General features: G+C 35.7%; 1 protein-coding gene across 2 annotated transcripts in view; it reads right to left on the reverse strand.

Moving 5' to 3' along the window:
* MMP16 (matrix metallopeptidase 16) overlaps positions 1–26,985 on the reverse strand; it is a 195,674-nt gene that overhangs the window by 18,801 nt on the left and 149,888 nt on the right. For both annotated transcript variants that reach the window (XM_063327151.1, XM_063327153.1), the window contains 2 exons: positions 12,133–12,271; positions 2,749–2,899 (listed from right to left, as the gene is read on the reverse strand). In XM_063327151.1, the coding sequence (XP_063183221.1) occupies positions 2,749–2,899; positions 12,133–12,271 (290 nt within the window). The remainder of the gene's footprint in view (positions 1–2,748; positions 2,900–12,132; positions 12,272–26,985) is intronic.

A 26,985-nucleotide genomic window follows, 5' to 3' on the forward strand; every position in this document is an offset into this window, starting at 1 on the left:
TGATGTTAGCGGACCCAGAGCTGGACGCAGTACTCCAGGTGGGGTCTCACCAGCGCGGAGTAGAGGGACAGAATCACCTCCCTTGACATGCTGGCCATGCTTTTTTTGATGTATCTCAGGATATAGCTGGCTTTCTAGGCTGCAAGCACACATTGCTGGGTCATGTTTAACTTCACACCAACTAACAGTCCCAAGTCCTTCTCCTTAGGGCTGTGCTCAATCCATTGTCTGCCCAGCCTGTATTTGTGCTTGGAATTGCCCTGACCCACGTGCAAGATCTTGCACTTGGCCTTGTTTAACTTCATGAGGTCGCATGGGCCCACCTCTCAAGCACTCTGAATCTCAAGCCCTCAGGTCCCTCTGGATGGTATCCCTTCCCTCCAGCATATTGATCGCACCACACAGCTTGGTGTCTTCTGCAAATTTGCTGAGGGTGCACTCAATCCCACTGTCCATGTCAATGATGATGTTAAACAGCACCGGTCCCCATACTGACCCCTGAGGAATGGCACTTGTCCAATCTTGTCCTACGCTATTCAGTTCTGGTAGGAGAGGAATGAAAAAGGGCAAAATGTTTGCTGTAGTCATATTTTGTCCACTCTTTTGCTTTCACACAATTATTTGGGAGAATTATCTTTAGTGTTTAAGTGGATTATTTCAAATATTAATAATAATGATCCATACATGAGCTGCTTTAGACAGATAAGTATTACAATACCATTTACTATTTGGACTTTTAAATCTTCTTACTGGTTTGGGGTTTTTTTTGGTTTTAATTTTGATTTTTTCTTTCATTTTATAGACAATATTTGATGCTTTGTATTTTATTGCTCTTTTTTATGTATACTACTGTTCTGGGACATTTAACTCTGTCTAGATTCTATCCTGGAGCTCCTTAACTACAGGTTACTGTCAAAACAAAGTAAGTATACAGGTCCTTGAGTTACATAAGAAGGAACATTGTTATTTTGACGCTGGTGTAAATTTTTAGTTCCCTTTCATTCCTACCTCCTGCCACCAAGAAGCTACATTTATGTTACACCTTCTTCAGGAAAAGATCCACCCCTACAGTAGAATTACACATACTACTAAAACCAGCAGGAGAATTCAACTCCAACTTTACATTAAATAAAAATTGTGATATAAACAATACACATCGAGAAGCTTAGTGGTATATGGGTTTATTCCCACTGGTGGTCAATATCCTGTAATAGGTCAATTATCTCTGCAAGGTTCATGTTGTTCGATCTTCTAACATACTGTATTGCATTTATATCCTGCTGAGTTTCATCGTGCTTGTTAGCTCTAAGTAGCAACTTCTCTGTCAACAGATGTTTTCTCTGATAGTTCTTTTAGTCTAGTGTTATTACCAGTAGTGTTTTAGGAAAGTCTTGACTATAAGTAATTGCCTGTGCATGGAAATATAAAGGGAGACTGCTGTATAAAGGCTAAAGGAAGTACAGGGCACATAAGATTCCTACTGTACATATTTTCCCAGGAGTGTGGAGGCAGAAAATTATTACCTGAAAATGAACTTACATTTTTTAAAAAAATCTACTCAACCATGAGAAGCAAATTATTTAGGTGGTTTTCTTCCTCACTGTGGAAACTGATTGCTTGAAATGATACTTAATTGTCAAACACCACAAAAAATTTTACTTAGTTATCTACTTTACTCATCATGAGCACGAGTCTTTTTAAAAAAAAGCTTCATCATCAAAATTGGTTGTGGCAATCTGTAGTGCAATATTACAATACTGCTAAAAAACTATCAACTGTAGTGTGCTAAACATATTCTATGACGTGTATTAAATTAATTTCTTAAGTGATCCATGAATACTATTACTTTCCCAGAATACTAAGTACCACATAGTAACAAAAGCAGTCATCAGACTTTTCATAATACTAATACAAGCATTACAATTATTAATAATTTGTCTCTGAGTGCTCAGAATTTGCACAGTGATACATCAATCAACAAACATAGTAACATCCTGAAAATCTGTAAAATTCATCATTCAGATAACTTTCAGAGTTTCAAAAATGAATGAGTTCTGTTGACATCTCTATAAAGTAGACAAATATTCTTTCCCTTATTTTTACAGGCAGGAAAATGAAGACACAGAGACACTAAGTGACTAGTGCCTCTTTCAGGACTGGAAAATAACTCAGATTTTACAATTTTTTTCTGGTCTTTATTAATCATAAAAATAAGTGTCCCTCCTGAAGGGAACTGTAAGATTTATTTAAAAATAATTCCTAGGGAACTGCTCAGATTGTTCTCTAGCTTCCTGGTTTAGCTGTCATTTCCTTTTCTTACCTCATTTTTAAATAGCAGAAGAAATGTCACATTTTCACTGACCTTAAAAAGCTTTGGATCATGCTTTGCCTGTTTATGTGTTAGGATTTAGAAATGTGGATAAAAAGGAGCAGGTTAAGAGTGTACATAACTACATTACTTTGAATATTTAAGTTTAAATTTGTCACAGCTGTGACTTGCCTGTTGACTTCTGAAACATAACTTTTTCACTGGATATATATACTCATTTCAGTATATTCTCACAAATATAATTTAGGTTACAAGAAATGTGAAAACAGCATGGGCCTCTATGTAGGAGGAGTTAATTTCATAGACAGAAAATTAACTGTTTAAATGATTTGACTTCTTCTTTTGAGAAACAGAGGAAAAGATTAACACGCTTAGCTGACATCCACCAAATCGCTTCCTTGCAGAATTCCTATACCAACCTATCTCCTTTGAAGAAGTAGGTTTTCCCAACATCTTCCCACCAAATTGCTGAATCAATGCCATGGGAAGGAATTCCACTTCCAAGTGTTATCAAATCATGAGGATAACCTGGCTGAAGAGTAGTGTCCTTGAAAACCCAGAACTTGTTACCTGTACAAAAGCATATATATACACATACATACATGTGTGTTAGTCTTCAGTACTCTCAGTGTTAATATTAATACACTCCTAAGAAATAAGAAAACCTCCCAAAGGGCTATAGTGGTTCTGCCAAACACAATGAAATAAAAAATGTTCTATCACTGCAGATAATGCAAAATTAAATATGCCTTACAGATACCTTGCATTTATAAAGCACCTTTCATTCAATAAGCCCACAGAATATTTTGATACCAACTATACAGGGATCAAACCCAGAATGAAAATGAAGTCATGTCAAGAGGCTCTGTGGTTGATAATGTAACACATTTAGAGTAATACTACATAAGAGATTTACATTTCATGAGGAAAGAAGAGTGAATTTTAAGACAAAATGAGGTAAAACATATAAGTAAATAAAAAATAGAAATTACCATCCTCATACAGACCATATACTCTTACTACCCTTTTATTACTTTTTTTCTCAAGAAGTTAAATTACTTATAAAGGATGTACAGATTATTTCTGAAATGCCCATAGAATTTAATTATTATTTTTTATCACATTTTCTTTAGTGTGGCCTAAAGACAGCAAACTGAGGTTCTGAAGTTCCACAGGTGAAAACCTTGTGCTTCCGAAATTAATGGGGGGGTTGCCTTTACTACCAGTGGCAGTAAGATTTAACCTTTGTTTGTGGGTGATGAATCATTCAAAACCACCCAATTGACTTATTACATGCTGATAATACCAGGTAGTTGTTTGATGCTAGCTGGTGTTAGCACAGTGTCTAAACAAACCTCAGGTTACCTGAGCTGTCTTAAATACGAATAATAGCCTAGTGCCTCCTTGACAGCAATGCTCAGATAACTATATTGTCTATATAGGGGTATGAATGTCTACAGAAGCAGCACTTGCACCAGTGCTTTGTAGTATAGCCCACCCTGTAACTGGTTTTGGACAGGATATTTCCTGTACTCTCTCTTGTAACTGGACAGCTTACCTCAACAGCCCACAACTTCAGTTTCCCAGCTTCAGTTTGCTCCAGCTTCCCAGCCAAGCTTTTTTCTCACTGAACGCTTCCACGATTATCTCACCAGGTTCATCATCTCAGATTAAGCCTTTAGTCTAACACTTTCCCCAATAATTGTGTTGCCTTCCAGACTCTGTATTAGGGTTTTATCAGCATACTGTGCCTCCTGTCCTATTCTTGCAACTATCTTCTCCTTTTTACATTTTTGCTTTCTTCTAATTCTTCTTCAAAATATACTTCTCACCTGTTTCTTTTTTGGTTGAGACTTCTCTTTCAAACACAGTCATCTTTGACTGAAAAAAGGGAATAAAGATTCTATATGCCCCCTAGAAATAGGGAAAAGGGAGCATAATTTGCATTTTAGTACTTATCTGAAGAGCTTGCTTTGTCTTCTCTTTGCATTATATCATCTAGGCCACAGGGACACTCTGAGATAGACTATAGGCTCCATTGTGTAGAAAAAAAATTTCTCTTCAAAGCACTACCTTCATCTGTGTTTCCAAAAAATGTTGCTATTTTTTAGTAATAATAACACTGAAGGAGAAGATACTCTTTGACATCATGTAGACCCTTCTGAGTTACATCACAGAACAGTCTAGAGAAGATGAACATATATATTGACTTGGTCTATTGGATACTTCACTTTGGTCTATTCATTGTTATTTATGATGACGATATTTAAAATATAAGGGGAAAAGTTTGAAAATATATTTTGCTCAAACACTTTTGGAAAGAGATGCTAAGAGATAAAATGATGGCTCTCTTCATATTAGCCATTGTACTTACCTGTAAGGCTAGGCAGGCTATTAAACAGACTTAGAAGGCTAAGGCACTGTGCTGTATGAATACTTTATAAGGAAATGTAATATCATCCCAAAGATCTGGGATCAGGTGTATGCCAAGGTCACCAAGAGGGAAAATCCACAGAGCTGTTTAGCAGTTGGTTTTATATTTTAGTTATCCCTGAGTGACATTCAATGTTTGCTTAAAGGGAGGGGTTTTTTAATCTCCCTGTTTGTACCGTAGTGATTTAAAACATGTTTTTATTTTATCACAATTTTAATTAGGAGAGGGGATATAGCTTCAGTTCCTCCCATGCTGGGTTTCCAGAGTAAATTTTTTATCAGCTTCTTTACAGCTGCTTGTCACCCACTTCCAAGCACAGATACTACAATTTGTTCAACAGATCCATCTTCTCCCCCCTGCCAGTTGAAGGAAGAAAGGGTTCAAAGAATGAGTATGTACAGAGCCATTTGAAGTACTGAAAATAAAAGAGACCCAGAGATTTATGAATAATAGTCATGGAAAGCTGAGGTTTGTGTTGACCCGGGATTAAGGTCTATGCTATTCAAATTTACTATTACAAATTCACTTACAGGGTCTGATCATGACAGGGGTGAGCATCTTCAGTCACTCGCTGTCCCTCCTCCCATGTGGTTTATCTTTTTGCCAATTCACATGGCCAGACACAGAAGGCTTCAGATGGTAATGGCAGTTTCAAATGCAACGATAAGAGAAGTCATGCATTTTGGACCTTACTAGTTGGTACTTATGGTGTGAACAACAGATGGCATCCAGAGAATGATACTGAGCCAGCTCATTTCTGTTTCAGAAGATCATTCAAAATGACAGCTGTTGCACAGCATTGAGAGGCATATGCTGTGATGTATGTAATGCCATTACCTTTCTCTGTGCCTTACAAGGAATAAAAGTAACAGCAATTGTTAGGAATAGATCATTACCAGCCATACCCAGCAAGTCAAAAAAGATCAGGTCATACCAGAATAAACAAGGGTTGAGCACACACCATTATAAGTGACAGCATTACTGAGCCAGGTATTTGTTGCATATTCAGATGTACTGAAGTAGAAGGAAAGTGTAAATGTGGGAACACAAGACTTAAACTAAATTCTTCACGTGATTTCTTACTAAGAAGCAAATTCCTTCTGGGTAGAGAAAAGGTAAATTTAACTGTATTTTATGGAGACAGTAGGGCATTGAGTGCTCAAACATATGTGGGCAAGACTTCTATTGATTCTAACTAGAGGGAATTGTATTTAACATTTGCTTTGGAAGACATGTTTAGTCTGCTACAACTGTGTTGATTGTTAATGGGAAGGACTGTATATAAGAAATCCAAATGTTCCATCTGGCTGACAGTTTTCACTTTGGTTTTTTTTGTTTGTTTGTTTTTGTTTGTTTGTTTCAGGGGTTTTTAGGTGGTTTGTTCTGGGTTTTGTTGGGGTTTTTTTGTTGTTTGTTTGTTTTTTAGCTTCTGTCCCTCAGCTGGAGGAAAGTGGGTGTCTGTTGATCAGAGGGTTTCAGAAAAGTCAGGAAAAATGAGAAGCTTTGCAAACTCAGAACCAAATATTAGGAGGAGTTAAAGCTGAAAATCAATGCCTGACTATGATGAGAATTAGCTCCTTTTACTTCTAACTTATATTTATGTATCTTAAAATGTATTTAAAAAGAATGGTTAAATCAGTATTCTTTCATTTAGCACATATTCTACTTCCACTAGAAAATAGTCAGTACCCTTAATTATATGTGATTATAACAGAAATAAAGAATATATGACAAAACTAGAATAGTTATAGCCTGATGCTTCTTATAGATAACTAATGCTTGTTCAGAGAGTCCTAACCTACGCCCTTGGCAGAAATCACCACTGTATTTATTTTACAAATTGTTTTTAAAGGTCTGGTTGGTGGGTTTGTGATTCTCACCACATGTTTCATGAAGTCTGGCCAACCTTCAGAATGTTTCATCTCTCTGCTTTTATTCCCTAATGTAAGATCTAATATAATAACAAGCAGAATGGTAAGGTCACAAGCTGAGAATGAAGCAAGTGATAAAAAAGTCAAAATGTCTTACTTTTTGCAATAATGCTTTGTTAAATATCATCACTGTAGGGAAACAATTGAGAAGGATGAACTGTGACTGCAATTATTTGAAGTCTCTCAACATCTATCTTTGACATTCTAAAAAAATTACTGGAAATAAAGGCTATCTGTATTTCTATGCTTCACTTAAAACATTGAATATTTAAGTCCAGATATTTTTCAGACTATTTAACTGTCTCCTGACTATTGCAAACACTTAGGCAGTTTTTATCAATTGTAGTTTTTCCTTTGAAGAATCAGAATGCTGAATAGTTGTGCTCCTGTGTTGTCAGCACCCAAGTTTTTTGTTCATATTATATGCAAATATGATAGGTGTGTACTGCAAGACCTGTGCGGGATATTGCATATAATCACTGTAAGCATTACAGTGACGAGACAAATTCTCAAAACTTTTAGGAATTATATTCAATGGAAGCCAGTTAAAATTTTAATATCTAATTCTGAAAGTTTTTTTCTCCAGTCACCCTTGTTCTTCATTTTGGTCTTTCAAGACAGGATTAAGTAAGCGTCTTTTTACTAGTCCCCCCAAATTACTATTCATGCTTCTTTTTTTCTTATTCTCTGTTTCACACATTAAGTTTCTGTCATTTCTCTGCTCCATGACCTGACACTATAGTAAATATATTTTTCAAAATAAAACTGTCAAGCAGTGGGATAAGTGCAGTTGAAAGTTATGATGGTGGCACTGGTAGTACGAGTTTTACAGCAGCCTTTCTGTTGCTACATTTGGTTTATCATAACATTCAATAGCGCAGATGGCTTGACAATTTCATTTTTAGCACTATATAAATTCCCATAGGCATACAGAATAAATTTTACTATTACGTTTCCTCATTAAAAAAAAAAAAAAAAAGAAGAAAAAAGTATCGTTCTGGTGCCATCTTCTTATTATCATTCAGCATGGACACCAGCAGTGAATAATAACAAGAATGTAAACATCTGCTTTTTCTAAGCAGTGATCCACCAGATTGCCATGTACTTTATGAGCATTATGAGGCACAAGGAGGCAGGCCAAGTATCTTAAGCCACCCAAAATGAGCAAGCATTGCCTCGCACTACAAGCACGCTACTGAATTTTTACAATTGTTTTACCTTGTGTAAATAAATATTAAATTAAAAGAAAGAAAAACAACAACAAAAAGGAAATAACAGTTTAAATGGTAAAATTAAAAAAAATAAAATAAACCCAATGAAATTTCAAAACCAAAGATGACACTTGATCCAATAGTTTTGACTTGATTCAGCTTGATTTTCTGTAGACATCTAACACATTATGCATGATCTCCCAGGCTTCTCCAGTATTCTCAGGAGAGGAATATCAAATAGGTATAAATTTACTGATAGATTTTATTAGCACAATTTAATAATAGCTAAATTTCTCATCGCAAAAATGTAAGTTATAAAGAAGTTTCAAAGGTTCATAAATAAATTTTCCATCCTGAGCTGCCATCTTATATCGCTTGCATATGGCTCATATTTTACAACATGTTTTTAAATGTTTTAAATACTTTTATACCTTTACTAATCTCTATTTCTACTACTGTAAAGAAGTCTACTAATGTCATGAATCCAACTGTATACAGAAGGAAGAAAAATCTAATGCCAATAAAAAAAAGATAATAAAGATCTAAACCTTTTTTATAATTTAAATCAACTGTTTCAAATTTGATGTTTGCCATCCTGAAAGACAAGGATTGAAAGAATCAAATAGAGCATAGATTACTGAAAATAAGTGAGATTTGTGGTTTTCTAAAGAGATAAACAGAATGTTTCAGTCCAGGATGGTTCACAAGGCCTACCCTGAAAGCATCTTAAAAATGTCACTGGCCTAAATGAATATTGTTTATCCTTAACTTATGACAGTGTAGGCACATAAGGAGAAGCAAGGTGGCAATTACTCACTAGCAATTGCAGATGAGTAAATTGGCTTACTGCTTTCTTCACCTTTCTTAGAGAGTAAAGGTATTGCTCCGCAGGTATGGAAGCAAGAGTGAAAAACCAGTCAGTCACAGGAGGGCCTGTTTCACAGTAGTTAAAAAGTCTCCAAAGTGAGTGAAAGAGAGCAATGGAGAAGGAAGGTGTGTCTGGAACCTTCCTTTGAGCATCTGCAGAAGAAGCAGTGGCTGTTCCAAAGGGAGGATATTTACACACTGACCAGTTTCTCCAGCACATACCAGAGATTCAATACTCTATACCCTACAGGACATTGGAAGTTACGGATACCTTGAGAAGAAGTTTTGGAGACTTTATTTAAAAATCTGCAAGTAAATGATGTCTTCACTCAAACACCACACTTCGCTGTGAAGAACTGACCAGTCTTAAAATGAAATGATCTGGAAAAATGTTTTCCGAGAGGAGTGTGTAGTGACATTATTTCATTCCAAGCTCTGTGATGGCACTCACTCCATCTTTTCTATTTTTTCGCTGAATAATGGACATAAGTGTTGGCTTAGATATATGCTTTGTAAGCACATCTGTATGCCAGACATTAGATTTAAAGCTCCTTCTAGAACTTACTTGGTTTGACCAGTTTTAGATTGGTAAAGCATGCTACCTGGATTACACGTTCTACTTGCTCATCATCTTAGCAACAAGTCTATTTCTAGCTCCTTTGTGACGAAGACATATACTCTTTTCCTAGGAAGAAATTATGCAAAGGAATGGAAGAAAAGAGACAATGATTGTTACCTACAATCTATTTATATAGACTTCTGCAGTCATGTGCCACAAGGCAGCTGAGATCCTTGGTAAACAGGAATTTTCAAGGACACACAGACAAAAGACTTAACTGAACCTATTGATTTTGTGGCAGTGGAAAAACATGAATTAGACTAATAGACAAACACCATCAGGTAGATATTGGAAACCATGAAGAGGAAGTGGCCAAGAAGCAAAAATTCAGAAAAAATTGCACACGGACTTTTGGACCTTGGCAAACAAAGGGGCAATACAAGTGTCACTGGAAAAATAATGGAAGGAACTTTGAAAAGAAAGCAGGTGGAAAAATACCTGCAACAGAAAATCCAAGAATCATATGATATCAACTAGAAAGCACAGAACTAGGTGGTCTGAAATCAGAGAGCATAAGCTAAGGGATGATGAGGAAGGAAAAGAACATAATATTCTGACTTCTAAAAGTAGAAACCTGCTGCTTCTGCTTGCTTTACTTAATCTTATTTAATTCCCCAGCTAGAAAATAGATCACTTCCTCTCCATTTTTTTTGTTAACTATAACCTACAGACTAGAATCAATCCATTCCTCTAAGACCTAACAAGAGTCAGTAAGTGTTGGGTGAACAGTTAAATAATAATAAAACATATTTTGAGGTCATTGGGAAGGAAAAGAAAGCAGGTATAAGACTATGATCTTGATCATTTCTGTCTGAAGCTCAGGTAATCGGAAATAGTGTGGCCAGCAGGACTAGGGAAGTGATCCTCCCCCTGTACTCAGCACTGGTGAGGCCCCACCTGGAGTACCGTGTCCAGTTTTGGGCCCCTCACTACAAGAAAGACATTGAGGTGCTGGAGTCCGTCCAGAGAAGGGCAACAAAGCTGGTGAGGGGTCTGGAGAAAAAGTCTTATGAGGAGCAGCTGAGGGAACTGGGGTTGTTCAGCCTGGAGAAAAGGAGGCCTTATTTCTCTCTATAACTACCTGAAAGGAGGTTGTAGTGAGGTGGGGGTCGGTCTCTTCTCCCAAGTAACAGGTGATAAGATGAGAGGAAATAGCCTCAAGTTGCACCAGGGGAGGTTTAGATTGGATATTAGGAAAAAAATTTACACTGAAAGGGTTATTAAGCATTGGAACAGGCTGCCCAGGGAAGTGGTTGAGTCCCTATCCCTGGACATCTTTTAAAGACGTGTCAATGTGGTGCTGAGAGTCATGGTTTAGTCATGGACTTGGTAGTGCTAGGTTAATGGTTGGACTTGACGATCTTAAAGGTCTTTTCCAATTTAAATGATTCTATGATTCTATGATTCTAATGGATCCCAGAATTATCAAGGTAGAGGTCTGGAATGTGCAGCATATGTCCTTTGCTCTATGTAGCAGTGATGAGCAAAGAAATTACAGAATAATATTTGTATTGTCCCATGACCCATGGACCCAAGAATCAAGTAGAGGGATGGAGATTTGGAGGTACTTTGATCATGATTCCTGATCTTACCAACTTCACAGAGTTTATGACATGAAGTTTATCTTACGGCAACAGAAGTAAAAGCATATACGGCATTGAAGTCATGTAAATAGAAAATGTACTATATAGAATGTAATTTTCCTTATGATTCACACAAAAAATACAATTTCCCTATTACTAAAATATCATCTTCATTGTACTGTTATGCAGTGTTTCTGCATGTTATTAAATATTTTTCATTTAGCATTCACAAGATGATAATGTTTCCATAGTGAATGAAATATAATTTCTACTTCCCTGTTAACGATTCCACTTGTAAAAATGAATTCATTTTTGATATAACAACTTTTAAAAAAAACCTACTTTTTTGTAATGAGTTAACAAGCGAATCACTCACAATACTAAATAGATGAATAATTTTTCACATATCTATTGTTTCTTCTTTCTTCTCCCAAATTATTGTCTTATAAAACATATTTCACATGATTTTCACTCTTTTGTTCCTAAATGGGTACTTATTTAACATATAGGATAAATTTCTCATTAAATCTAAATTAGATGCACTTTCAAGAACTTTAATTTTGAAGAATTGCTGATGCCTGGAGTGAAACTTTGAAAAGAATGATTAGCAACAGTTCAATCTATACAACATATTTTCTGGAGTTTATGCTTCTTTAAAAACACTAAATACACATCTATGTAAAAGATATTTATTTTTCCCACTCCTAACATCTCTGTTCTCAGATGAATAAGTACAGTGCAGTAGAGTGAGATATATGCAGCTCAGATGCCATTTAAATATATGCAAATTTCATTTGTAAAAAGGAAGAAGTGGAAAGAGAATCACAAAGAAAAATTCGGAAATCTGTTCATTCTTGCTTCCTAATGCACATTTTTCATAAAGGAGTTCATAGTAGATCACTGCATTGCTATGTATGTCTATTATTTATACTTCCAAATTTTTACTGAATATGAACAGTAAATGATCTGATACTTTGAAGGGTAATCATAAATTAAAGCTGTAGTTGCCAAAATGAGAAAACATAACATATACTTTTCATTTAGCTATCAATTTGCAACATGATTTACAAATCATTAGTAAAAATAAGCAAGATATGTTCCAAGAAATCATCACAGCCAAAAGTATTACATAAAATCTTATTTTTCTTCTTTTCTTACCTTTAAAGAAGACAAAATTCCCCTCACTGTTTTCATAAACTGCATCAATGCTGGGAGGCAGTCCCCTCCAGAAGTAGGTAATCTGCATGGGGTATCCATCCATCACCCTGTTGTTTCTGACTCGCCAAAACCACTGATCCTGGAAACCAAATATACGTCTCTTACTATGCTTTGAGGCATTTAAATGTGTTCAGTTCCTGTCTTGAAAATACTAAACGGCCTATCTTAGCATTTTTAGAGCATGACCTTTCGCCGTTTGCATAACCATATTTGTGTTTGCATTTGTGTCACATCCACACATTACAAATGTGTCAGAACTAGTTGTTCCCTGAGGTGGGAATAAGCTACCCATGTGAACCGTGTGTTTGGTGTAGATAACCTTCGGCAGTACATACAGTGTGCTGTATGAGATGATGTAACTTTCTAAACATCTTTCCTATAAGGGGCCCAATTTAAAATTTGCTTTTAGAGCAAACGGTATGCTTATGTGTAAGCCTAATATATAAGGGGACTACAGACAGGCTTTGAAGATCAACTAATTCTGCAAGACATTTTTTTACAGTGGTTGCTAACAGTGAAAGGATGATAAATATTGCTGTAACATTACTATGTCAGTCTGATAAGAACTACTCTTTGATGACAACTTTACTGAAGATTTGCAGCCTTTCTGCGTAGTAAATGGTTAATATTACAGGCAGTTATAGGTGCTAAATCCAGTGTCACGGTAAATCTCTCTTAGCTTGTTGTCATCTAAAATGGCTTCTCCCCATGGGATATGCTATTGCTTTCAATGAGAGTTGTACGGAAGTTGCATTGCTGAGGAATGAGGAATGTTCGAGTTGAGAAACGAGTATGTGAAACATTAGGTGGCTGTTGATAAAGATGTCATCGTTGTACCTTTTCAGCTCTTATAACAACAACGGTTCCAGTCCATCCAATATTTAGAGATGAGGGAAGGGGTAAGCAAGTATTTAACTTTTTACACACATTTGCACATTTTTACAACGTTGATATTATATAAAACAAAACTCCTTAAATGATAAAGAAAGTGCTATTCTGTCAGATATCTGTCACTGTTTTACACATCAGCTCAGCCTTCTTTCTGTATAGGTCAACTTGCCAAGCAAAAGAGATCTGTGGTCTTATGGGAACTGGCACAGCTTAGAGAGAAGATTAATACTTTGCAGGAGCAGGCTTATGATGAACTGTATTCATCATTTTTCCAAACCTGAGATCACAGCTCTCTAATTGTTTATCTTTCCAATGACTCAACAATTTGTAAATCTCCATAAAAAGTATTAGCCATACAAATACAAAACAGCTCAATATAAATACAAAAATACATCTTAATCATGTGCATAAAAAAAGCCTAAAATTGAAAGAGTTGTTTTGAGTTCCAGATTTCTGAGAACGTCAGTGTTAAAAAAAGTTCAAATAGCTTAGACAACCTGAAATATATCATATTGAAAAGTTGCAATTGTCTGGAAATAATACTACTAAAATCCCTCACATTTTTTCATGTCTAGTTATTTCATTGTTAGTGTAACACAGTTGCACTATTCTCATCTGATTAGATTCCTATTTTCAGCTTTCATTGTTTTTTTATTGTAAGATGTGTTATAACATTTAATGAAGGTCAGCAAAGCAATTTTTTAGGATTAATTGACTAAATTCCAATAAGAGAACTGGCAAAAGTAGGGGAATACAACTTAGAGATCCAAGTATTTAGGAAGGCCTAACTGAAGCATGTGTTCTGAATGCTGGAACAGATAATGTCAACCTCTGTTATTTTTTATTATAGCATGGAAATAAGACAATAGGGCTTCGGAAATTAAAATTAGGGGGAATATCCTCAAAGCAGACATTTGGAAGTATTTTTTTTATTGAAACGGTAACAAATACTTGAAATGCAGATTTTTTAGGCATCACCAATCTAGGAATGATTTAGGAAGGAATCTCAATAGGCCAAACAGTTCTTTGTCCTCCACAAACTTCTATAAAACCCTCAAAGGTAGGCAGCATCTCAGAGATCACTTTATTAATAAAGTTTTTAAAAAAGGACAAACAAGTACCAAGCTGCAGTGATTTAAAACTGCAGTCTTTTTGATATCTGTTACTATCTTTAGTACAATGGAATATTCCAATCTTACCTTTCTTCATTCCAAGACAGAGACAACCCTTTTTATTCATCTGAATTTGGTTGCAAAAGCACACCTTAGAAAACAATGTTTAGTTGCAGGAAGGAACATATCCAGCTCTCATAAAATGTCCACCAACTTAGAAGGACATTGAGCAAATTGCAGGTACAAAATAAGCAAGATATAAAGCTGAACAAAGGCTGACTACTTAGCTGAATACAGAAGGACATAAGTACACACATCATTGCTTCATTGAACAAAGGTTGTAAATGAAACGTGCAGGCTTTCAGGAGTTTCCCAATACAATGCACATAGTACAGAAAGTCTGGACATCAGTGCTACAGACAAAGCTTATAACATTCTAGGTTGGCTAATGAATCAAGTATTCCACTGACACTTTGATATTACACCAGAAATCACCAGAATCTCAATTTTCAGGTAGTATACAAAAGCAGATCATGCAAATCACATTAATGTGTTACAAGAGGATTTCTGTAGTTCTAATGACAGTAATAATCTTCTTTTGATCAGACTTAAACTACATTGTTAAATATTCAATCAATTCCATTGACTGCTTTTTTCTTAAAAAAACCCAAAACAACCAACCAGCCAAACAAAAAACCCCCAAACTTTAAATAGTCATGGCTATATTCAATAGTTCACAAACTTCCAAGTATTAGGATAAATGTGGCCGGAGTAGCAAGCAGTCATTTTAGTTTGCACTACTGATTGCCTAGTACTATCCCATCATGGTGATTTCTGGTATAATATCAAAGTGTCAGTGGAATGACCTCAACAAGGAGACTAAACATGCATTCTTGAAAGAAACTGACTCTGTAACCAACACAGACTTCAAAGTATAACAAAACCTGTAAAATCAAGTAAAAAAAGATCTTCTTCTTGAGACTGTGTTATGTTTCAGCCTTAGTGATTTGTGGAATATATTTGCATTAACTCATTTTGATAACAAGACCAATAAAACTATATTCTGCAGATTTGGTATTGAGTTGCATGTCAAAGTGCATATTTCATATTTAATATTAGCGATTTGCAGCAAAATAGTGAGATTATTCTTATTTATTTTTTGCTCGAATTCCTTGGCAAACCAATAATTTGCCCTGCTATACCACAATTAAAATCTTCACAATAATAAAATTATGGCAAAGCTGGAACGTTTGATTCATGCACCATAGCCCCAGGAATATATATTTATAAATAAATACATTGAAAAATATAAATAAATATAAAATATATATGGTGACGTCAATACCTCTGTATCCATAAGCTTTCAACAATAATTCAAGGTATCTGCCAAGAAAATAATTCAGCAGGGTGTTACTGTGTACACATAGCCATACTGGACTGGCATTAAGCCTTTTCACCTGAGATTGCTTATAGAAGATCCCTACTCTATCCTTTAGTCATTTTAGAGATACTTCCAATAGAAATGGTATCTAAAATGGTATCATGAAAAATCATGAATCTTCAAGAACTTTTCTTTTTTTTTAATATGTACCTTATTACTTCCCAAATTCTACAAAGAAATGAGACCACCACTTCTGTACTAGTACCACTAGATGAGTGTCCAGTGAGTTACATAAGTAGAATCGATTTGAGCAGATTTATATGTCTACAATGTAAAAATCTGTTTTAGAAATTAATCACTTAACCTAACACAGTAAAAGTCCTTCATAGAAACATTCTCAGTTTGGCTTCACTTGTTTGTTTATTTCTTTATACCGATTATAAAGGGAATCTAGAAACCTGGCTCCTGTTTAGATGTCTGCAAAGTACAAAGTGGGCATCTAAATGCAAGTGAGATAAATCCCATCCATTCTCTACTTTTTGTTTCCTGGGTTCAACCTGTCATAATGCAAAGAACATCATAAGGATGACCACACAGGGCCAGATCAGGGTTCATCTACGCATGTATCTTATCTCCACTCAAATCACTACTAAAATTAACAGTTAAGACTTCAGCTCTGAAATGGTCAGGCAGGTGGACAAGATGATCATTGTAGGTCCCTTCCAACTGCACTATTCTACTCTGTTGTACTCTGCCTCTATTCTATTCCATTCCATTCCATTCTGGGGATGGACTCTTTATCAGAGAGTGTAATGATAGAAAGAGGGGTAATGATTTCAAACCGAAAGAGGGTAGATTGAGATCGGATATTAGATTTAGATTGGATATTAGGAATAAATTATTTACTGTGAGGGTGGTGAGGCACTGGAACAGGTTGCCCAGAGAAGTTGTGGCTGCCCCATCCCTGGAAGTGTTCAAGGCCAGGCTGGATGGGGCTTTGAGCAGCCTGGTCTAGTGGGAGGTGTCCCTGCCCATGGCAGGGGGGTTGGAACTAGATGGTCTTTAAGGTCCCTTCCAACCCGAACCATTCTATGATTCTATGATTCTAATTCTATTCTATTCCAATAAACACAAAGGGAACATGCAATGACACCTCTCTGATACTCTCTCCCAGTCACCCATCACTTGTTGTTCAGGGACCTCCTGGACCAAACGTAATAATTCTTGATGGACTTTTACTCTTCTAGACTCCTTCCTAAACACATGCAAATTCAGAGCATCCACAGCTGTCTGCAGAAAGACGCATGACAATTTAACGATCCACAGTGTGAAAAGCCATAAGCAGTCAGCAACAGTCACAGCTGCTCACTGGTGTTCAGCCCTCATTCACCTTATTTCTTTTTCTTTTATTTTCTTTTTCTTTATCATCAAGAATAGTAGCACTTTGACTGCAAGATCTAATCTAAGATCTTTGTCGCTTCATATTAAAACTATCTTGTAGACTAAATCCTTCTGATAGTTTTCAGGAAACCTTTCTATACTGTAACACATCTGGCCAATATTAAGGATAAAGGGTCTGTGGCTTGAAACAAGATCACGGAATCACGGAATCACGGAATCTTCAGAGTTGGAAGATTCTTCCTATGCCATTGCCTTTAATGTCTAAATACTCCATTCCAAATCATAATTGTGAACATAACATACCATGCTCTCTCTTTTGCTGATGGAATCCTTATTTTCCTGCTCTATTTCTATTTACATGCCATTGCAATAATCGTGAACAATGGGGTATTGCTCACCAGTGAAGACCCTACAGGTTTCCACAGAACTAAGATATTGAAAATGTATAATTTTAGCATTTTACGGTCTTAATTCAACAGACAGAAGCAGGCACATGATTTGCCAATAGATGTATTTTTAGAGACAGACAGACCGACATGAATCAGCAAATATCTGGAAATGTCTGAGAGCAGAACTGGAAGTTTGGATCATTTATACAGTTGGGCAAGGTAGATGTTGGCAGAGGTTGACAGAGTAATTTGTTTATGTAAATTTAATTTTCCTGGATGACTTATAAACGTACTGGACTCAACGGTTTTAGACTGCCAGAGTTCAAACTCTGGAACTCAGGTTAAGAAACTCTAGCATGTGGCTGTAGAGCATGCCAAGGATTTTTCTGAGGTATCAGATGGGGTAGGCTCTGCTTATAGAAAGAATGGAAGAATTCAGCACATATAACTAAATGTACCTAATTTATCTTAAACAAAGTAATGTTTACCAGCAATTTTATCATCTGCATTTTGATAAACGGGTACAATTACTGAAAATGTGTTTTCAACACAGTTCAGCTACTACTGAAATTGGAAAGAGGCATAGTCCAAGAGAAAGTGTATTCACTCTAAGAAAGCTCTTTCACACTTGAAGTAAATAGCTTGAAACAGTTTCTCTGACTAAACCTGTCTCAGTGTGTTTGGTTATAGTGAATAAACATAATTTTGCCTCTTTTGAGAGATACTGTGTATTGAAAAACTGTTTGTCTTTCCCACTCTATTGGTTAAATATACTTTTATTTCCCCAAAACACATTAACTCCTGCAGACAGGTTGAACACATGACTTGTCACATACACTGCAATTCCAAGCCTGACAAACGTGTACATTGAATGCATAGCTATTAGTGCCTTTCCTTGATGGCTAGCAAACGCCTTTTTGTATGCGTCTGTAGTTACCCAAAAGCTCCAAATATATGGATCACTTCTGTGCAGCTGGGATCTTGCATAATAATGGATCATTAAATATTATGACTATAGACATACTAAGTAAATTAAACTTGGACAATTATTCCCAGTTCAAAAAGCAGAACTGAAACAAAACCCAAAAATAATCAAAATTGAATTGAAATTAAGCAATATATCTAAGAATCAGAAAATGGGCATTGAGTAAGGAGAGACTGTAAGCTGTTTCAGAAACAGTATTATGGATAAAGAGTAACAGTAGAATGAAGAAGCAGGAGCAGTCACTCAAATTGAGTGTTATGAAATTTGTTTTATTTAGAAGATGGGATACTTCTGAGAAAAAACAGACAATAAAGCTTTTTAGAGAAAAAAAAATCAACAGAGGTTATAAATAAAACATTCTGCACTGTCAGTAAATGCTCTAGGTATTTTTTCCTGTGCATATGTAACTCAATGATGAGATGAAGGGACTAAAATATAGTATGTTCTTTATGATCATAGTAAATACCTTCCTCATAAAAGCACTTCTTCATTAACAACTTGGAGAATCTTGAATGGAACAGTGTATTCAAGTAAAAAAAATCTGGCTTATAATGCATAATTAATTTTCATAATTTATTGTTAGATACAGTCTCCTCCTAATCTTACAATAAACCAGTTTTATCTTTTTAGGGATGATCATGTTAAATTGTTCTTCATGTTTGATTCTATGAACTCTTCTAGCAAAGTTTCTAAACCAAAAAGTTTGTAACTTCCCTTTTATTTATTTCGATTTCATGCTGGTAAGCATTGATGCCATCTCATTTTTTTTCAAATGAATGTTTAAATCTGTACTCCTATGAATAATTAATTTCAAGTTTGGTATTTATTCTCACCGTAAACATCTTTCAGGTTCCTTAAGGTACACAGCTGATGGGTACGAGAATTAAAAACAATCTCCAGAATTAAAAACAATCTCCAGATATTTCAGTTCATCCATAATACACAAACTGATGGAGTTTTTAGTGCAAAATTAATGGAGCTTTCTTCTCTCAGCACCTCATTTTCTCCTGCATCTCTGGACCAACAACCATTGCCAACAACAAAACATTAATTTGCTACAAAATCTCTAGAACTCTGCCCTTTATTTTATACCTAATGAACTCTGTCTGCAGTTCTGTAGTGACAACATGACACTCCGACTCAGAGGTCCAAATGGTACCCACTAAAAACAGAAAGACTGCCCAATGTGACATTCTGAAAAATCTACAAACAGCTGTAAAGAAGAAAAAATTGGAAATCTTTCAAGTAGCAACTTCTGTAACTACTTTGAGATGAAGATTAAGCTGACTTCAGCAGAAATTAGGGTTTGTGTTGGTTTTACAAGGAATCTTAAAACTCGCTGTAGGTACACAAGGCAGGAAAAGATGAATGGCAAACAGTGGGATAAGTGAAAAAAAAGGACAAATCACAAATGTAAATTATAATATTTTGACTGTGATTATAAAAATGTGTGAAACCCCCCATAATTTGTGAAAAATCCTTGCATTGTACAGCAAATAACTCTGTGTCAATTTCTCTCAGTCAATACTGAGACTCTGTCTTGATGTTAAAGTATATATATAGTGCTGTTAAGGGTATCCCACCACAAAAAAAATGGAATGAGATGCAAAACTGAAAAGTTTAATATCTACAGCTGCTAGAGAGAGAAGTTTTACTATGGCTAGATTCCAAAGGATCACTGCTTGGCCTATTTAATTTCCAAAAAAAAAAAGAGATGAATAAACATAATACTTCTTCCCTAAATCTATGTTAATCAAATTCTGAATTCCAGTTAATACTGTAGCTTAATATTATTGACCAAACACATCAAGGTTTCACACTGGATCATGTCTTCTCCCATAAGCTACCTCTGACCATGTACAAAAGCAAGCCTTTGTCAATGGAAGATTAAACATACCCAGCAGCTATGCAAAGCAGGCGCGGTAGACTGAAACATTCAGTCAAATTAGTATGTTTATAATTTTTTTTACCATCTGAATATTGCTAAAAAAAAGCCACTGGTAAATAATATACTAAGCTGTTTAGTAACTTTATATTATTCTCTTAAAGAAAGAAAAGTTCTAGTTATGTACAGAGAAACTTACCAGAGGACAGAACTTGCAGAGACTATATTTCAAGACTGTGATCCAGCAGAGAATGAAGTTTCGCTATTATGCATCTTTGTGGGAGTATTATAAAACTTCTTGAATTTGGGAAATGCAAGGTATGTGTATTTTATCTAAGTCAAAATAAATCAGGAATATCCTTTTAAAAGTCTTGATCTAAAAAAACACTTTTCCACATCTAGTTCATCAGTTCATGTGAGATTCACCAGGGGATCTCAAAATGATGCTAGTACTGGGCCTGCAGCATGTGAGACTAAAGGCTTTGTTCCTACTCATGTGGGGAATTCCACTATTTTTTAATAACATCCATTTTCAACATGCCAAATTTGGAATTTACAACATTTAACTCAAAGGACACCACTGCACAGAATAGGAAAAAGAATGCTTTTGAGCAACTTTTTGTGAAATAATTTTCATGGAGCAGAAAAAAGAAGTTACAGTCCAGGGGAATTAAATGTAGAAAAAGTATTAGCACAATTCAGCTATGAGAATGATTGCTCAGATTATTTTTATTTTCTGTTTTGCATTTTTTTTTCAATATGGAATTTGAAATGAACCTTATAGATTAGCCCCACTTCAGTTCCTACTTAATTCCATAGCGGAAAACAATTGGCTCTAGTGAGACTGGAATCTGACATTAAATGGATGCTACCAATCTAGCTCATTTTAGGAAGCAATTAACTAAATGGGCTATTCTATACATACAGAGAATGCTTTAGCTCAGCTTATTATTAAGCTGATTCACATTAAGAAGAAACAAAGCTCCTTTAAAACTACAAAGGACTGTTATCTGTTCATTAACAGATGAATGGGTCATGCATTGAAGATGACTTATTTGAACTTCTAGAAGAATTCATCTTCCCTAATGTGTTTGGGACAACAGCATGGTTGTAATAGAGTAAAAATGTGGTCTGAGAACCACTATGAGAAGTCAGAGCACCAGGAAAACCTCAGCACTTCCTATATTGAGATCCTGAACTTCCTGATCATCTCCTCGCTGGATATGAGACCAACTCACTGGGTTTGAAACAAAGGGATGCAAAAACATAATGAAATGCTGTTGCTAATTCTCTTGTTTCCTTATACTCCCAAACAAGGAATGTACTTCCTTGATGCAATTTATTAACCACTGTTGATTACCATTTATTATTGGCATCTAATCAGACACTGAAGCACTCCTCCAGACAAATTATAGCCATTGTTTGTTACGATCTTATTGTTTTTCTTAACAAAATGTTAATGCTAAGCAACACCATGAACTAACTGCTGTAACTCAGAGTACGAGCAAGTAAAAAAACTGGTATATTTACCCATTTGTTTATGAGAAGTACTACACTGAAACTGCTTTAAAGTGTCTGTTTTCAGCTAAGTCACTGACATGAAAAGCTCACTGGTCTAAATACATTTTCAAGGAGAAAAATTATCTAGTGATTTTATCTAGGAAAACTTTGCTAAGGAGTAGCATTTTTTTTTTCTAATATCTGCTCTTGACTGTTTTTCTACATAACTGACAAAGTCAAGTCAAGTCAAGTAATTTATTCAAGGTCAATAGTGGCTCTGTTTATGTTCAAATCTACCTTCTTGGCTTCATATTCTTGGTCCTAACGATTGACTTGAATAGCCTCTTTTGCTCATTTGAGATATGTGCAAAACTTGTTTTTCATCGCTCATGCTGAAATCTATAGCTATGCTTGCTTTATTTAAAAAAAAAAAAAAAAAAAAAAAAGCAAAGCCTCACTAATCCAGAAATTAGGCTTCAAAGATTACGGAAAATATGAAAAACAACATTCCTTTTTCCAAAGGAGGCAAAGGCCTATGGCACTCCATATAAACTCTGACTCTCTTCACAAGAGAAACCTCTTTTTTTTCCCCTTCATTTATAAACTGCTGTATAGATCTCCTTCATGGAGACTATATATGAGAAAACGGTAATGTGCACTCTCGCTCACCTGAAGTCTGATTCTGCTTTACGCACCACCCGGATGACAGGATGTAACAAGACAAACTATGACTGAAGCTGGAGCTTAACGTTCAACATCAAATTCTAAAACATGGTCCATTAGCCAAAATGTTGGTATAATCCCTCTGAAACCTCTCCTGTCTTTTTGTAGTAATTTCAATAAAGTACTGCCAGCTGCACCCCAGTTTTCCCACTTCTAGTGCTGCACAGTGGGAAATCTGAGATGCAGGGTTTCTCCGCCTTTATTTTATCTTTGAATTTCTTCTTTTCTTTATAAGCTTCCCTCATTTACTCTTCCTCTAATTCGTACTTTGGCCATTTGTATGGGGTGTCGGTGCCCAGGTGCCGGCAGCGGGGCCTGTGGGGTGGCCTCTGTGAGGGGAGGCTGGGGCTGCCCCATGCCAGACACAGCCGGTTCCAGCCAGTTCCAGCCGGTTCCAATGGCCCCCCTCTCCCTCAGGACAAGCTGAGCCCCTCAGCTGAGCTGCTGCTGCCTTTGAGGTAAAGTATTTAAGAAAAGGCAAAAACATCACTCCCCACTCAAGAGGTTTTTTTTTATATTCAAAACACTTTCATGTTCAGTAGCAGATTTGAAGAATTCCTGATTATATTTCCAATACACAAAGCGTAATATTGAATGAATGCCTGGCAACAAGCTATACAAGAATTCAGCAGCTCTTCAACAAGCTTTGAAAAACACCCATTCATATCTAGACTAGATGCTGCAAATCACTCTTTCATGCTATATTTTTGTCATTTGAAAGACAACATTCATTGTTCAACTATTTCAAAGAGGTGTTATTTTGCCTAAAATCATCAACATAAAAGGAATATAAAACTATTAATATTTTTAGGATATAACTGTGAAGTTTATTTTGGCTATTGTATGTTGAAATTTTGCTAAATATCTTGCATGTTACAAAGCAAATATGAAAAAAAGTGCACAATACTGTGAACTTACATTACCTCTTCCTAAACAAAATATAACAAAATATGCAGCCAAGTACGTCATGCAGTTTGGTCCTTTGCTATGCAGAAATGGTTTTGGACATCTATTTGGTTGACTGTTAGTATATCCAAATACTCTGTGTGCTTCCTTGAATATTGAATGCATGTATGTATAAGACATTCACACACAAAGAAAAACAGGTCTTAAAAATAGATGTTAGGCTTAAAAAAATGCCCAAAGAGGCCAGTAATATTTTTGTAATCATAATTTTTTTAAGGAAACAGACTTGGTATAATTCAGGGAGAACTGCCAGAGAAATTACTTCTTTGAATGAATGTAGTGTACATAGCCTACTTGCAGAGGCATCCACAGCCACGGCTATAGTTCTATTTTGGAAGACATGTCTTGATTTAAATCCTGGCCCTTTCCTGTCTGCTCAGGTAACTTACTTTCATCTGCATTGCAAAGTGCATATGATTGCAATTGCCCTTTCCAGTGCAAATTCAAATAGTTTAAAAAAAAAATAAAATCTTGTCTACATTTCAAACTAACAAATTTAAATTCTTGCACATGAACAAATTCATTCTAAAATAGACATCTCTTAAGACTGCTATTAGTGTTTGGTGTTCTATGGAAATAATTAATTTAAGAACACTTTGATTTACATTTGGTTATTATTTAATTTTGGAATATTGTATCCTCATTTTGTTACATCTCTGTTCTAATTAGTAAATGATTCTTTCATTATATACTTTATTTCAATTCTTTCAGCCTCACTCAAATACGTATTTTATATTTATAATTTCTTAATTAACAAATTGTATCTGATCTTTTTATAAATTTTTTGATGCATATCCATCTGTCCTCTCAATTTTTCCTGTGTAGACAGTAGCAATGGCATTTATCTGGTTATTTTCTTTGTATACATTAACCTTTCAAAACTACTCTGAAGCAATCAAAACCTGTAAGTACCTATAGAATACTTTCAGTTCAAGGAAAAACTGTTACGTAGAATACTATTAAAATGTGCTACAGAGTCTTTGGTTACCACCAGCGGCTGGGTGACACTAGATCTTATCCCTGAAACTCAGCAATCTTAGAGACCCCTAACAACACTATGGGTTGATTTTGGCCTTATGTGGAAGATTACCACGTACTATATCACTATCATATACTTTCAATAGCACTTGGCTCCTCCTGGAAAATCTTCCACATCTGAACTTGCCTGTGTATCTATTCAGATGGCAAGTCTGACAGCTACAGACCTTGCACTATGGTGCAGCTGGAGATGATATTGCGTGGTGCTATTGCTTTTCTGATGTGTCCCAGAACATATTAACAGTAACAACTCAGGTATGAGAGTTATGTCATCAATACTTTTTCTTTGCCAACTGATCATTCAATTAAAAAAAAGAAAACATAACTATCTCCCTTTGGGTGGGTTTCTGTATTCCTAACTGAATTCAGCATTTCAATTCATTCTGATTTTGTCCAAATAACTAAAATTATAAAGACTCTATAAAGTGTTCCCATTGCCACATGATGATGATCCAATATGAAGAAACAGACGGCCATAAAAGAGGCACAATAAAGACCTCTAAAGACATCAAATCTAGGCTTGCAGCCAGGCATCTCTGGAATGCTCTCATTCCCCCTAATGCTCTGTAGGTAACAGCACATGCATATGAAGCACTGCACAAAACACTTCATCCACAGGTTGAATATTAGGCCTTTACAGAGCAGTTGACTGTTTTTTTCCCCAATGTTTACACTTTTGAGTGTACAAAACCCTCTGTAAATTTTCGTGAACCCAGTTCTGTTTCCTGTACTCACAGGGAGTTCACATAACAGTTAATGAGTTCCATGAGTTCATGGAGCAATGGTCCTTTCTGCACCATGGAAAGGTAAGAAAATTGCGCGTTTTTAATTATAAAAAAAAGATGACTCAAATGCAAAAAAAATATGGCATGTTTTCATTGATACACGTGCCTTTCTATGTAATATTATTCAAACAAGCGATTCCTGATAGATCCATCTATGAAGCCAGTGAGGTATGTAGTAGGGGCTAAATAATGAAAAGGAGTGAAAAGGTTTAATAAGTGGTTATAACAATGTGAGGTGAAGATGTCTGCTTTGCAGTAGCTGTCCTTGTCTCTTTACAAATAGTGTAAAACCAAGTTGTAACGAAAATCGGTGTTCTGAGAGGCCTGCATTTATACAGGCTGTGTCAACACATGATCATGTTTCTTGGAAATATAATGGGATGAGTGATGAATACGGTGTTCAAATGAGTGAAATCTCCTTTTCCATTTACCAACATCTACTTCTTGGAACTTCTCTTACACTAACACATTCCCTTCTTGATGCACTCTGTGGGAAACTAAATAACCAATACTTTTCCATGACAGATTGCTAGCTTAAATCTGACAAACCTGTGAGCCTCTATTCTATGAAAGCTCAGTAATACTAATTTTACAATGCCCTCCATTCTCCAAGTCATTGCTGATATTATATGTCATACTCTCCGCTTTTCTTCCACCCTTTTACAGCCTCTTTTACCACTCCTTTAAAAAAAAACAAAAAACCAAGAATCTTGGATTACCTTTTTCCCTTTAATAAAATTGCCAAGTGGATTTGAAAACATGTGCAATTCCCTAGAAATAAACAGGATATCAGCATAAAAGTATTTTCAAGATTCTTTTCCCAGCTGCACAGTATTCCCTAGCACTATGCTATATTGTCTTACCAACACTAGCACAGACCTTTAGAACAAAAGTCTCCTTCCTGGAGAAGATCAAGAGTACCACCTCAGATCCTATATAAAAATTAAGTATTTTTTTTTTCCACAGTTGTTTGTAATTTATTTTTGCTATCCAACTTGGTCTGTGAGAATAGAATAAAGAATATTTGATTTTGTGTGCCTACATTTTTTTCCGTAACTCCTCCCTAGCTCCCCCCACCCCCAGAATTATACTCTATCTATTTCTCATCAGTCTGAAATTGTTGACTCCACATTTTGTAAGGAATAGACACACAAATACGTGAAAATGGTCCAGGACAGACTTATCTTTGTAAGACGGACTGTTGCAATGAAATCAGAATAATTGTGTTTTCTCTACTTGTCTGCCCATATCACTTTATCCCTTGTAATAGGATACTTCACCATCTGCCTGAGGGGTGACCAGACTATTTTAACAACTACTACAAATATGTCTGAGTCATCAGACAGAATTGGGCACTCCCTGAAAATCAAACAGGACAGAGGAAAGCAAAGTCAACTCCCTTTCTTTATTTTTACCCCCAAAACACAGGAATTAAAGCAGGATGGAATGGAGACTATCGTTTTAGATAACCAAAAGTTACTGACAATCCAAGAGAAGGTATGACCTGCTTCATCAAAATTTCTAGATGTAGGCAGGGAAAACACTAAAAGAAGTCAAATGGAGACATTGTGATTAAGCCAAAGCCATAAATACTTGTTTCTAGTTTCTTTAACCCAGCTAGATACCACTGGCAAACCAAGAAGATTGGAAAACTCCAAATAGAGCACAGAAGGATTCACTCAGGAAAAAATAATATTCACCTACATGAATAGCCTGTGGCTTGTAAACTATGGATGT

This window comes from Chroicocephalus ridibundus, chromosome 2 (genome assembly GCF_963924245.1).
Source record: "Chroicocephalus ridibundus chromosome 2, bChrRid1.1, whole genome shotgun sequence".
NCBI classification, from domain to species: domain Eukaryota; kingdom Metazoa; phylum Chordata; class Aves; order Charadriiformes; family Laridae; genus Chroicocephalus; species Chroicocephalus ridibundus.